This window comes from Lipotes vexillifer, unplaced genomic scaffold (genome assembly GCF_000442215.2).
Source record: "Lipotes vexillifer unplaced genomic scaffold, Lipotes_vexillifer_v1.1 scaffold634, whole genome shotgun sequence".
NCBI lineage: Eukaryota > Metazoa > Chordata > Mammalia > Artiodactyla > Lipotidae > Lipotes > Lipotes vexillifer.
The window spans coordinates 264,043-278,884 of NW_006781096.1; the positions used below are offsets into that span (position 1 = coordinate 264,043).

Sequence of the window (14,842 nt, forward strand, 5' to 3'; positions counted from 1 at the left end):
TGCTTTTCTCCCACAGGACTGCTATCGCACTGCCACCCAACCCTGCTCTGCTGCACCCTCATGTGCACGCGCAGAAGCTCTAACATTCAGATTCCTGGCCCCGGACCCCCATCCGAGCCCTTAAGGAGGTCTGGGCTGGGGCCCAGGAATCCATAGTTACACCAGCTCCTCAGATGATTTGCCCCCAAGAGTCTCCTGTGGAAAAACACCCAGACCTGGCGGAAGGTGGGAGGTGCCTGAACAGGGGTTGTAGAGAAGCTGTCTGGGGCTGAGGGGAGGGGAGGCATGGGGGCGCCACCCCTGACACTCAGGGGCTGCGGGCTTTGTGGCTCCATGATGGCCAAGCTGTGCTGGGTGGCCGGGCCGGGTGACGCCAGGTCAGGGAAAGCGGTTGCAGGAGCCGTGGACTCCGGTCTGGGGAAGACAGAGCAAGGCTGCCAGTCTAGGTTATCTAAAGGCCACCGGGGGCGGGGAGGGGACTGGTCGTAAATGTCCCCAGTCCTAACGCATGTGCATGCCAACAACATGCCAACAAAACAGACGGGAGGCGGAATAATTGCATGCTTGTACGGAATTCACACGATTACACTTAGAGCATTCACAACATACTATCTCTGGGAAAAAAAGTCTTCACAAACCTTTCAAACCCCTAACAACACAGGGTCGTAAACAGCACTCACTCCTTCTACCTTAGAAATCAGACAGCTTTGTAAGTAGCCTCCCCTCCCACAAGGTCAGTGGAGGCTATTTTACAATTCTTCCACTTTTCAAGCCCAACCTGACCCCACAGACTGCCTGACCAGACTCCACCCCACCCAGATCCACAGTCGGAGGGGAGGCCTGGTTCCCAGCTCTGCATGACAAAGGGCAGCTGCCCTTCCTCCCTGCAACTAATAGGTCGCTTGAAAAAAAGTCTCCCAATCCACATTCACCACTAGCTAATTGCTCAATTATTTTATTTCCCCAACAAATCTCTTCAGTCCGCCTGGAATCCACATTGCAGGACTAGGAGGCTGTGTCCAGAAAGCCTCAGGAGTCTGGGGGACTTGCCCTCTGTCTGTCTGCCTCCCCTGCATCCCCTGCCCAGCCCAGACTCGACCCTGGATTGACTGAGTCCCCAGCTTGCCTGGGGCTTATGGATGCTCCCAGCCAGCTTCAGGGGGTCCTGCAGGACCATGTTCTGGAAATAGTTTGAAGGTGTGGAAAGATTTGGGACTGGGAATCGGAAGACCTGACGTTATGCAGGCATCCATCATTACCTGTGTGAGCTTGGAAATGCTGTCACCTCTCTGGGCCTCAGTTTTCTTAGCTCTAAAAACCAGGGGGCAGGAGAATGGATGGGATGGTCCACTTCAGCCTTAAGCCCTCTGATTCTACAAAGTAGCCAGGAAAAGGCCGGGGATGGGACACCTTGCTGGACAAATCCTCTGAGGGTGACAAATGCTCCCAGGCTCTCGCGCCTTAAGGGAGATTGGGAAGGATTCTCAGTTTCCAAACCGTGGACCATCTACCCAGGCACCAGTGGCCCTAGGAGCTCCCTGAGCACCGGACCCCAGAAGCCCATCCACAAAGGCAGGACTGGTCCTGGTCAGTTCCAGTTCCCATGAAGGACTCAGTCTAGAGTTGGCTCCGTGCTGGGAGGCCAGCCCAGGAGCCCAGTGAGACACCTGGGAAAGGCAGAGAATCCGGCAGAGGAGGGTGCTTCCACTTTACTTTCTTATCTGAAAAAGAAAGTTTCAGTTTAACTCGTCAGTTACCCCAGGTGCAGAAGCGGCTTCTGACCAGGGGGACTCCCAGAGGTCCTCAGCCCTAAGGCATCTCCTTGGCACACTGGCTGGTCAGGGAGCTGCAGCACAGGGGCCCCGCAAGGCCTCATCATGAGCTTCCAGCCCCGGGGAGCTCCGGGGGGTCTAGATGTTGGGGGCCTGGAGAGGGGGCCTCGGCTTGCAAGGGCAGCCTGGGTGTTATATCCTTGGCACCACCCTGGCCAGTGATAAGCCACATCTCTTCCTCTCACCCATCAGCGAGGGTGGTGGACTACTGCATATTTATGGAACAACTTCCAGGGACTGAGGGCCACAAGTCCTGGATCTCCTGTAAATGTGACACTTCTACACCTTTTGGCCTGACTTAAGGCCCAAATGTTTGCATCAAGTAAGTCCTTTCCTTGCTAATCACTTGCAAAGAAAGGCAACAGCTCTCCTTTTGAAGAAGGCTACACTTTTCACAGGGAGAGCAGGAGGGACCCCTCAGGCCGGACCCAGAGGTGGCGCCTTATATTTCAGGGGGTGTCGGAACAACGTGATATATGAACTCCAAGATGGGATTTGAATTCTGCCTTGTGAATTACACAAATACTGAGGAAACAGAGGTGCAAGAGAAGGAAAGGGGAGCAGAGAAGCAGTAAAGGTCATGATTGTGTTGCCCCCGAGAGGCTTCCAGCTCTCCCCCATCCATTACCCCTCCCACCCCATTCAACTATCAGGATTTCTGTATTTCCTCTTACCTTGTCCTGTGAGCATGTTTGACAGAATCCTTGTTTCCTTCCCTTCAAATAACCTGAGCTCTGCCACTTACTAGCTGTATGACCTTGGGCAAGTCAGGTACCCAGTTTTATGCCTCAGTTTCTTCATCTATAAAATGGGAACAATAATGGCAAATTGTGAGGATAAAGAGTTAATGTATGTAAAGCACTCAGAACAGTGTGCAGCCCATAAACAATATTAGCCATTATGATTATTATCAGCGTTATTATTATTTCTCCCCTTCCTCTAATTCAAAGCTCCCCCCCCCACCTTACTACTAAAACCAAAGCAAATGCACACGCGCAGGTATATGCATACATCTATCTATCTATCTATCTATATATATGTACGCACATAGGCGTATGGTGGCAATTTGTGCTTTCATACAGGGGGAATTCCGCCCTCGAGCACCAGAAGGTTCTCTCTTCCTCTGCCTGGGACATGTGAGGAGCACAGAGGCAGGGGGGTGGTATGAGAGACCTGTCAGTGACACAGCATACCCACAGAGGAGGCCAGAGTGCCCCCTGCTGGGAAAGGGCTCAGGGGTGCTCCCTGCGCGCTGGGCCCCTCGGCCCCCAACCACCGTCCTCTTCCATCATCATTGCTCACCTCCCAGGTGACAGGACAGGGGGAGGTGAGGCTGTCTCCTTTCGGGAAAGGCTTCCTCCTGCACATACTCAAATCCCCTGTGCCAGGAGGGGTGTCGGGGACTTGCTGAGCGAGCGCAGGCAGGTTCCTTCGCTGCGTGTGTTCTGACTTTGCATCTGGAAGATCTGCGGATGCTGGCACCTGCCTCCTAGGGCTGTTATGAATACACGTCCAGGGCCCAGAACACTGTCTGGCACAGAGTGACACTCGGGAAATGACTGCTCTTCTTGTCATCGTCATTTTTAGAAAGGTGCCCCAAGAATGCAAGAGCAGGCAGATGGTAATCAGAGCAAACCCTCTAGGGTGCTCACTACACCAGGCACTGCACCCAGCGTCTTATGTGTGTAATCCACTCAATCTTCACACTAGCCCGCCAAGTAGACCTGTCATCGCCCCCTCCTTCAGGGGAGAAACTGAGACACTGAGAATTTAGGGGACTTGTTAGCAGGTCAAATAGCCAGCGAGCAGCAGGCCCCCTACTTGAGCCCAGCCAGCCTCAAATGTGTGTTCGAGGAGGCACTGGGGGCTCCCACCCACGTGACTCTGGGCAGCTCTGTTGTTCTGAATCCGGGCATGACCTGGGCTCAGACTGCGCTGCTGCTGTGAGCCCGCGGCCAGCTCACCATGCAGAGGGCTGGCTCTCCAGAAGGATGCTGCACCTGAGGGCTCCCTCACTGCAGTCCTGTGGTTGCAAAGACATTTGCAGAAATCGCTTCGCCTGGGACTGGCAGAGAGCCGAGCTGCCAGCTTCCCTGTCCTGATAGCGTCTAGCTTCCTTCTGTTATGGGGAGGACAGGGTCACCTGAGGGACTGTGGAGATGAGCGGGAGGGGGCTTGCAGGGACTGGAGAATGGAGGGAAGCGACTCAAGGGGCTTCTGTGAAAGTGCCCTGAATGGGGCCTGGACCGGAACAGGCAGGAGTGCAGAACACTTTCCCTCCTTCCTCTCAGTGAGCAAACCTAGACCCAGACTGGCCTGCAGGAAAGAGATTTAAGCAGCCGGCTAATGGGACACTCGTTTCCACAGAATAGGCTCACTTTTTCATAGACTAGGACTGGGGTGGGGTCAGGGAAATTCAATAGGCACTAAAATTATTACTGAGCTGCCAGACAGCAGCGGTCAGAGGCCCCAGGCCCGTGTGGCATCCAGACAGCCCTTTGTGCCCTTTCTAGACAGCCCTCTCCTCGGGGCTCAGGGACCTGTCTGGCCGCTGAACTCCCAGGAGGTCCGAGGGGTGTGACCTCCCTCCCTCCCAGGCTCCCTCCCTCCCACCACCCAGGCCCAGCCCAGGCCTGGCTATAAAGCGCCCTGTCTGTGAACTCCCAGGAGGTCCGAGGGGTGTGACCTCCCTCCCTCCCAGGCTCCCTCCCTCCCACCACCCAGGCCCAGCCCAGGCCTGGCTATAAAGCTGGCCCAGCCTGGCCCTCAGCACACCCAGCTGGGACCCTCCCGGAGCCTCGTCCGCTCTGCCCCTCCGTCTCCCGAGCAGCACCATGCGGCCCCTCTGGCTCTGCTGGGCGCTCTGGGCGCTGCCCCTGGCTGGCCCCGGGGCGGCCCTGACCGAGGAGCGGGTCCTGGGCAGCCTGCTGCGGCAGCTGCGCCTCAGCGAGGCTCCCGTCCTGGACGAGGCCGATGTGGAGAGGCTGATCATCCCTGCCCACGTGAGGGCCCAGTACGTGGCCCTGCTGCAGCGCAGCCACGGGGCCCGCTCCCGGGGGAAGAGGTTCAGCCAGAACTTCCGAGGTGAGGCCCTCCCTCCCTGCTGCGGCCTGGTCCTCGCGGGGTGGGGTGGGGGGCCTGTTCTGGGGAGGCGGTCTGGGGGCGCAGGTCCACAGGGTGATGAGGAGGGACCATGGACTGGAAGGAAGGCTGGGCCCGGGCCCCTGGTCTCTGTCTGCACTGAGGGCCCCACCCCTCGGGTCCAGGAGGAGCTGGGCCAAAGCTAAGGCATCAGAGAAGATGAGGATGGAGAAGAGAAAGCAGAGCCAATGGGAGCGTGTGGGTGTGGCGAGAACCCTGGCGCAGTCTCAGGGAGAGGCATAGAGTCAGGGCTTCCGGGGTACCGTTTTCACATTGCCACCAGTAGCCTGACCTTGAGCAAATGGTTTTTTTTGTTTGTTTGTTTGTTTTTGCGGTACGCGGGCCTCTCACTGTTGTGGCCTCTCCCGCTGCGGAGCACAGGCTCCGGACGCGCGGGCTCAGCGGCCATGGCTCACGGGCCCAGCCGCCCCGCGGCATGTGGGATCTTTGCGGACCAGGGCACGAACCCGTGTCCCCTCCATCGGCAGGCGGACTCTCAACCACTGCGCCACCAGGGAAGCCCGAGCAAATGGTTTTAGAATCATCTTTTTGCTTCTGTTTTTTCCTCCGGAGCACTGGTGTGACTGTAGCTGATCCATCTCCCAGCGCTGTGAATATTAAAGTGCGTTATTGTGGATGAAAAGGTGTAGGGACAACACTGTAGTGTAACGCCGAGCTATTCAGCTGTCAGGGATGCAGCCATCCTGAGTCCTATTCAGCCTCTTACCTCCCTGGGCCTGGACTCACCTCCTCAGTGCCCAGAGCTAGACCCAAGGCCAGGTGCCCCCAGGGGAGGATTCTGATCTTCAGCATCTCAGCTGAGGTAGCCCTGTCAGCCCTGCCAGCCTTCCCGCTGGGAGGAGACTGTTACAAACAAGGCCCAGACACATAAGGGGATTTTCAGGTAACTGAGCTTGGCCCAGGGAGACAGAACAGGGGCTGGTCTCTCCCTGCCTGGCCACCGCCTCAGTGGCCCTGCCACCCTCAGAGCTCCCCTGGTGCCCGGAGGGGCCCCGCTGACCCCGCTCGTGTCCCCAGAGGTGGCCGGCAGGTTCCTGGTGTCCGAGGTCTCCTCGCACCTGCTGGTGTTCGACATGGAGCAGCGGCTGCCGCCCCACAGCGAGCTGGTGCAGGCCGTGCTGCGCCTCTTCCAGGAGCCGGTTCCCAAGGCCGCGCTCCGCAGCCACGAGCGGCTCTTCCCGCGCAGCGACCGCGCCCGAGTCACCGTCCAGTGGCTGCACGTCCGCGATGACGGTTCCAACCGCACCTCCCTCATCGACTCCAGGTGGGGAGGTGGCGGCTGGGGTGTGGGACCGGGGATGAGGAGGGGGGCTGGGCCCGGCGCGGGAGGAGGGGTGCCCTGGGGGAGAAGGGGCAGCGCGGTCCGGGCTGGCCGGGCCCCTTGCGGGGGGAGGGGAGGGGAGGGGGAGGGGGAGGGGGAGGGCCACCCCGCTCCGGGGCCACCCCAGCCGTCCCAGTCCCCACCCCTCAGCGCGGGCCTGTGTCTCCGTGTGGTGTCGCAGGCTGGTGTCCATCCACGAGAGCGGCTGGAAGGCCTTGGACGTGACGGATGCCGTGAACTTCTGGCAGCAGCTGCGCCGGCCCCGGCAGCCGCTGCTGCTGCAGGTGTCGGTGCAGCGGGAGCACCTGGGCCCGCTGGCCTCCAGCGCCCACAGGCTGGTCCGCTTCGCCTCGCAGGGGCCGTCGGGCGCCGGGCAGCGGGAGCCCCAGCTGGAGCTGCACACCCTGGACCTCAGGGATTACGGGTAGGTGCAGGGCCAGGACTCTAGTAGACTCGGTGGTCCAGGCCCACGGCGGTGGGGACCAGCTGGGGGGCAGATGCAGATAACCCCAGGATGCAACTGATTCCCCACTACATGTTAAGAGTTTCTAATGGTAGGAATTTTTATTATTCAAATATTTTATTGAAAATATCTTCAGGGAATTCCCTGGAAACCCAGTGGTTAGAACTCCTCGCTTTCACTGTGGGTGGGGGGTGAGGGGGGTGCAGGTTCAGTCCCTGGTCGGAGAGCTAAGATCCCATAAGCCAACCAACTGGCAAAAAAAACCAAACAAAACCAAAAACCAAAAAACTTCAGGTGTTTTTCAACGAGCTTTATGTTGTCATTGATACGTATACATTATTGTAATCATCTGTTTTCACTCTACCCTCTTCCCTGATTAATTCTTTGAAAAATATTAGCATTAGCGGTTACTAAGGTTGAACAGCTTTCCTCTGGCATTAGTGAATTCTTTCTTCTTGGGACAAGTTAGCTATTTGGAGTGGATGGAGCTGTGTAGTAGGGTGATTAATAACAGGGCTTTGGAATCGTACAGCCTGCGTCCATGTAGCTTTGCCTTCTACTGCTGCAGGAACTCTGGCATGTCAGTTAACACCTTTGGGTCTCTGTGTCCTCATGCGTAATAAGAATGATACTGGAACCTCTTCAAGGTTCATCTGAGGATGAAATGCAAGTATCATCTGAGATAATATATGTAAAGTACTTAGTTCAATGCCTAGCATAATAGGAAACCTTTAGTGAACAGTAACTGATTTATAATTTATGTTTGGATATGTTTATTCATTCACCACTTATCACAAATAGCCAGCATTTTGAACATAACAAGAGATGGACCATAAATCTCCCTCCAGATGCCCCACTAAGCCCCGCCCTGGGCCCCCTGACCTCTGCCCTCCCAGCTGACCTCTGACTCTGCCTCTCCTTGCCCCCCACAGAGCTCAGGGAAACTGTGATCCTAAGGCACCAGTGACCAAGGGCACCCGCTGCTGCCGCCGGGAGGTGTACATTGACCTGCAGGGGATGAAGTGGGCTGAGAACTGGGTCCTGGAGCCCCCAGGCTTCCTGGCCTATGAGTGTGTGGGCACCTGCCAGCAGCCCCCAGAGCCCCTGACCTTCAAGTGGCCATTTCTGGGGCCGAGACAGTGCACCGCCTCAGAGACGACCTCGCTGCCCATGATTGTCAGCATCCCGGAGGGAGGCAAGCCCAGGCCCCAGGTGGTCAGCTTGCCCAACATGAGGGTGCAGAAGTGCAGCTGTGCCTCGGATGGGGCGCCTGTACCAAGGAAGCTGGAGCCGTAGGTGTGGGGTGCAGCCATGGAGGCCTCTGACTAGACACGTGCACAAAGCAGGTCTTAACATAGGTCTTAATTTTCTACTTAGCAAGTTACCCCTGCCCCAACTGAGTGCCCCTATTTTACCTTTCTCGTGTGTTCTTCCATTTCTTGCTCTCCTGTCCGTCACCCACCCTAAGCACTTACGTGAGTAATTGCAGAGCTGTAGAGGGAAATCCCAGCCTACTTGTTAAAGGATATAGCTGAGCAGGGACAGATTGTCAGCTAGGAGCTTCTGTTCTCTAGCAGATTCTCAACCGAGTATGGGACAACAGACCCTACAATGAGAAGTGGGAAAAATAGACTGATTTACTCTATTATATGATGAATTAAAACAAAACAAAAAATCCCTGTTTCCCCTAGGTAGGGAGGAGGTCTAAAAAGAACCCCCATTCACCAAAATGTTGATCCACTCTGGGCTTTTTGTACATATACTTGGGTCCCCAGTCCCCTGAGAGAGTGCTAGAAGGGAGGATGAAGGGCTTTAGGCTAGGGGCAGTGGACAGGGTATCAGGACACCTGGTTTCTGGATCTAATAGGGCCATAAACTGTGACCTCAAACAAATGCAGAAGCCTTTGGGCCACCGTTTCCTTTTAAAAAGGAGGATTTGGGATTCAGCTCTAGGACTTCATTGCCCTGGGGATCAGACAGCCCTAAACTCACCCACTCCTCTGCTCCTCCAGAGACAGAGCATTGCCTGTGCATATTTAGATTATTTCCCCCACTGTTTTAGAGAACTTATCACCAGAACCCACATGTATTTACGTGTTTTTTCTTAACTTAGCAAAAAGAAAACAATCGAATGTAGATAATCTGCTGAAATAAAAGTGATGTTTCACTCTGTGTCTCTGTATTTAATATTTAGTGTCCTTGACGTAGGAGAGAGGGAGCAATAATGGGGAATGAGAGCGACATAATGATCTGAAGAATGGGCGTGACCAAGGTCCCCCAACCCCTAGGTGGCGCTGAAGACTGTAATAACGGTTTAGATTCTGCTTTTATTTGTAATATTTATATCCCTCCAACTCTCATTCCAAAAATAGTATTGTAAACAATCACTCACATATGCCATCTCCTTAGAAAGCACTTTAACCTTTGCAACAGTGGTTCTGGGGACGGGGCAGGCAAGCGAATGTTCACTGAGCATTCACTCTGAACCTGGGAGCTATGCTAGGCAACCTCATATACATTATATGACTTAATTCTTGCAACTACTCCTTGAGGTAGGTATTATTATTCCCATTTTTCAGATGAAGAAATCAAGGCTGAGGCAATGCAAATCTATGGGGTAGAGATCAGCATGCCCCATGCTCCGCTGATGACACAGGCATTAGTTAACATGTCATTTGGAAGCTGCCACATCTGGCACCTCCCCTACATTTACCTTTCCCGCTCAACGGGGTTTCCTTATGCCTGACTTATTGAAGTTCATGGATTTTCTATTTTGGTGTACAAAGCTAATTAACAGCAACTGAATAGCAAAGGGGAAAAGGAGCTAGTCTATGGACAGCCAGGACTTGAGGACTTGGCAAGAATATTGTTGGAGATGGGGAGAGAAGATTTGTCTCTGACTTGTAAATGGCTATCTTACCTCTATAAGATATCAAAATGAAGAACTGTTGTGAGTACCAGGGCACACAGTCGCTTTCTCTACAAGAAGGATATCAAAATCATCTAAAGATTTCTACCAGCTTCCCAGTGATGTATCTGTGGCTCTAAAAGGTCTGTGGACTCCCAACCAGTCCCATGCAATCAGTGGCAAGGATGGGCCTGCTCACATCGTCCCATGCGAGCTAAAAATACCTAGGAAATCAGCTTCATTTCAAAAAGTAAGGATGTGCTCATCAGCACAGGGAGACAATGTGGTACACAAAATGTTCTCCCCAAATACGTCCATGCCCCCCAATCCTTAGAAACTGTGACTATGTTCTGTTACATGGCAAAGGGACTTCGCAAATGTAATTAAGTTTACAGACCTTAAAATAGGGAGATTGGGGCTTCCTTGGTGGCGCAGTGGTTGAGAGTCCGCCTGCCGATGCAGGGGACACGGGTTCGTGTCCCGGTCCGGGAAGCCGCGGAACGTGAGCCATGAGCCCGTGAGCCATGGCCGCTGAGCCTGTGCGTCCGAAGCCTGTGCTCCGCAACGGGAAAGGCCACAACAGTGAGAGGCCCACGTACCGCTAAATAAACAAACAAACAAACAAACAAATAATAATAGGGAGATTGGTTTGGATTACGCACGTGCACCTGATCTAATCACATGAAAGCAGAGAACTCTCTCCAGCTGGAGGCAGGAGAGATGAGGCAGAAGGGGAGGTCAAAGAGATTCAAAGCTTGAGAAGGACTCAATCTGCCATTGCTGGTTTGAAAATGAAAAGGACCATGAGCCAGGGAACGTGAGTAACTTCTAGAAGGTGAGAATGACTCCCAGCTGACAGCCAGCAAGGAAAAGGGACCTCAGTCCTACAGCCACATGGAACCAAATTCTTCCAACAACCTGAATGAGACTGGACGCTGATTTCCCCCCCAGAACCTCCAGATAAGAACACAGATCAGTTGACACCTTGATTTGGCACACAGAAGCCAGTTGGGCCCACTCAGATTTCTGACCCACAGAATGTGAGATAACAAATCCATTTTGTTTTAAGCTGCTAACTTTGTGGTGAATTCTTATGGCAGCAGCAGAAAACTAATACAGACAGTGAACCAAATCCCATTAGAAGTGAGCTGTAATTACAATTTTTTTCCACTGAATAAAGTAACAATATTACAGATAATTTTGAATGAATTGAAAACTACCCATAATCCCACCATCCTAAAACAAAATTGTTTCGGTTTTTGAATCTCCTGTTCATACACAACCTGACCTGTTTACATACAACATGAGTACGTACCTGTTTTAAAAAATCAAGGTTAAGGGAATTCCCTTAACCAGTCCAGTGGTTAGGACTCAGCGCTCTCACTGCCATGGGCCCCAGGTTCTATCTCTGGTCGGGGAAAATGCCCGATCCCGCAAGCCGCGTGGCATGGCCAAAAAAAAAAAAAAAATCAAGGTTAAGGTGTGCCTTACCGCATATGAAAAAGAGGTGTAGAGTCATATTCCAAAAGAGTCACATTGATTCTCTTTAGGTGGTGGGATTAAAGACAGTGTTCATTTTTCCATTTGATCTAATTTCTAATTGTTCTACAGTAAACATGGATTATTGGTATAAGAACAACAACAAGGCAAATATGCGTGCAAAGTGTGACTCCCCGGAGATTCCTATATCTGGAAGGGGTCAAGAGGACCTGCCATTTGACTGGCTGGGAGCAGCTCAGGATTCGCCCTCATTCCCTGGATCATCTCCATTCTTAGGAAGATGAGCCTGCTATCCAGAGACAGACCAGAAAGGATGCCCTGAAGGCTTGAGAGTGAAGACCCTGGACAAGTGAGAGCAGAAAGAAAGCACTGTCCACTTTGTGGGGACAGCTGGAGGTGAAGAGGGAGCAGGACCCTGGGGTGGGGGGTGAGAAGGGAGGAAGGGCAGGAACAGCTCAACCCATCTGACTGGTGGATGCGAGGATCAGAGGAGAGGTGGGCAGTCCTGGAAGCTTAGTGAACTCCCCGTTTTCTTTCTGGACTTCTCTGTCTGTTCAGATGGAGTAAAGTGACAGAGTAGGCACCCAAGAAGGCAGGTGGCAGAGCAGAGTATATGTCCATGGCAGAATGGCAGCACCAGGCTTCCTGAGGGTATGTTCTAAGTGGCCGGGTGGGGAGGACAGGTCTTTTCTCGTCTCACCTCATCTCATGCATCCAACACTTGTACCCAAAGGAACTTCACAGGCATCAAACGTAATGGCCATGGGAGCCACAGCAGGGGCCGCTGCACAGAAGAAATGAGCCTTTAGAGTCAGCAAGGTCATTACAAGAAAATGAAATGAGATTGCCTACAATTAAAATATATATTTAAAACTTTGTACGCATAAACTTTAAACTTTGGAGATGAAAAAAAAAAAGAAGATCACAAAGTACCACTAAAAATAGCCAGTTTCGGGCTTCCCTGGTGGCACAGTGGTTGAGAGTCCGCCTGCCGATGCAGGGGACATGGGTTCGTGCCTCCGGTCCGGGAGGATCCCACAAGCCGCGGAGTGGCTGGGCCCGTGAGCCATGGCGGCTGAGCCTGCGCGTCCGGAGCCTGTGCTCCGCGATGGGAGAGACCGCGGTGGTGAGAGGCCCGCATACCACAAAAAAAAAAAAAAAGCCAGTTTCTGGTCAGGAGTTCACATGTTCAAGCTTAGTCAGGAGGACCAAGTGCTCTGGCTGCTCCCTGTCTTACGTGGCCTGCCCTGGCTGGGAATCAAGCCAGCACTGGGGGCCACCAACTCGGCCTCCTTTCCCAGGCTCTCCAGTCCTCCTCATATTTCACCTCCACTCCCGGAAGCTGAGGCAGGAGTTACCAAGGCAACCAGGTAAGGGATGGATGTGTGTAAGGGGACTGACAGGTGTGAGATACTGGTGTCTCCTACACCTCACCCCACTCCAACACACACACACACTCACGCGCACACACACACTCGGCGCACAACCTTTTGTACTGCAGGCCAGAGTCAGACGGCCAGGGGGCCCGGCAGCCTCCCAGTGGACCGTGGGGAACCCGAGCATCCCTCAGAAGCACAGGCACCGTTAGGAAGTTCTGGTTCCAGTCCCCAAGGTCCTCATGATGTAGGTGCTCCTTCTGGTTAGTGAGCTCCTTGGCACCTTTCCTAAGGGCTGTGTCGTAAGTTCCCCTCTTCCTTCAGCTAGTGTGAGCTGTAGGGTTTCTGGTGTCAGAGCCCACGCTGGCGACAACTAGGCTGGGCTGCAACATGGCCACTATGGGAAGCATTTAAGGCTTCTACACACAGAACCACGAGATCTCACTTTCAGGAATCCAGGCTAAGGAAATAGTCAAAGAGTTAGGCAAAGACTTTCTCACAGTAGTATGAACAATAATTTTAAAAAATTGATATAGGTTTTACGAAGATAAGGACTTTTGTCTGTTTTGTTCATGGCTGGATCCCCAGAAACTGGCTCAATAAATATATATTGAATGAATTAATGAACCTAATGCTGATCTTTGAGAGCACAGATAAATTAGTACAGTGCATCCATTTAATGGAACGCTAAGTAGTCACTAAAATCTTGTTTTAAATAACTTTTCAGTGACATTGGGAAATATTTATTGTGTATCTAGTATAGAAATTTCAAAACCACACGTATATCATTTATTTCCAACGATGGAAAAGGTATGTATGCATACAAAATAATGTGTAAGGAAACACACAAAAAATGTCTGCAGAAAATGATCCTTAGGAAGTATGGCTATGGGTGATTTTGACTTTTACTTTTTTTGTATTTTCTAAATTTTTTCTCAATATACATGTATTACTTTCCTAATCAGAGAAAGTTATAGAAATGTAATTTTGCTTCATAGTAAATATTTGGTCCTCACTTTTAAAAAATTAATTAATTTTTTGGCTGCATTGGGTCTTCCTTGCTGCCAAAGGAAGGTGGGGGGTGCTACTCTTCATTGCGTGCACGAGCTTCTCATTGCTGTGGCTCCAGTAGTTGTGACACGCGGGCTCAGTAGTCGTGGCCCGCGGGCTCTAGGCGCGCGGCTTCAATAGTTGTGGCACACCAGCTTAGTTGCTCCGCGGCATGTGGGCATGTGGGATCTTCCAGGACCAGGGATCCAACCGGCGTCCCCTGCATTGTCAGGCGGATTCTTAATCACTGCAACACCAGGGAAGTCCCTGGTCCTCACTTTTAAAGGTCCAGAAACTCAAGAACCAGTGACTTGTCCTCCTGGACGTGATCAACTGGAGGAACATTGCAGAAAGCCTGGGGGTGGGGTGTGGATTATACGGAAAGGCCTGTAGAAAGACTGAGAGAGGCGGTGGCAAACCAACGGTCTCTCCTGCTGTTGAGACGCCTCCCTCTTGAGATGCCATCTCCTTCCTCTGTCACCTGTCCCCCGTAGTACTTATATTTACTACTGATGAAAACGTAAACATCACATTTGTGGAGCGTTTTAAAGCAAGTGGCGGTGGTTGGGGTTACTTTAGTCAGGCTCTAAGGAGCCTGACTAAACAGAGGAACCGACCCTATTCGCAATCTAGTTAATAAGACCAATCGCGTGAACCACGCAAGTTCAAGTGAGTAACCGCAGCTCCCCCGCCGCCTCCCCGCTGGGGCCGGGAGGGAGCGGGCGGCAGCCGGGGACCTCCCAGCTCCAACGCGGGCGCACCGAGGAGCCTGGCTCGGAGCCCACAGGTCCCCAAGCTCCTGTCTGAAGCCCCGCCAAGAGCGTCACATTCGTCCCCTCAAATCAGCTACCTGAACAGCCCCTCTTGCCCTCGAGGTGCGGCTCATGGCCAGCACCAGGAATAACATTAGCCAGATCTCTACCCGGCCTCAGCGCTGAGCCCCACTCGGCTTCCAATGGCTAGGCTCTCGGGCCCCCAGGGCTGGGGCCCTCACGAGGCGGAAATCCCGGCTTCGCGCGCCGCCAATCCCGAGATTCCACCCGCCAATCCCGTGCGCAGGAGGCGGGCACACGGCCTCGTCCAGGCCGCGGATTGGTCACCCTGGAGGGGCGGGGACACTTGGGCTCCTGCGGCGCGGTCGGTGAGTGTGAGTGAGGAGGGGTGGCGGCATCCGGTCCGGAAGCTGCGGGCAGCTCCCGGGATTCGGTTCCGGGGCTCTGCTCCCGCTGG

The 14,842-nt window shown here is 53.3% G+C and overlaps 1 protein-coding gene across 2 annotated transcripts; it reads left to right on the forward strand.

Moving 5' to 3' along the window:
- Positions 1-4,609: 4,609 nt before the first annotated feature.
- Positions 4,610-8,074, forward strand: LOC103072481 (left-right determination factor 2). 2 transcript variants are annotated; one of them, XM_007454465.1, is made up of 5 exons: positions 4,667-4,916; positions 6,012-6,040; positions 6,143-6,258; positions 6,497-6,739; positions 7,711-8,074. In XM_007454465.1, exons 1-5 carry the CDS (start codon positions 4,667-4,669, stop codon positions 8,072-8,074), a joined length of 1,002 nt encoding a protein of 333 aa, XP_007454527.1. The 2 variants fall into 2 exon arrangements, with proteins under 2 accessions (XP_007454526.1, XP_007454527.1); XM_007454464.1 differs by having other exon boundaries at positions 4,610-4,916; positions 6,012-6,258.
- Positions 8,075-14,842: the final 6,768 nt, after the last annotated feature.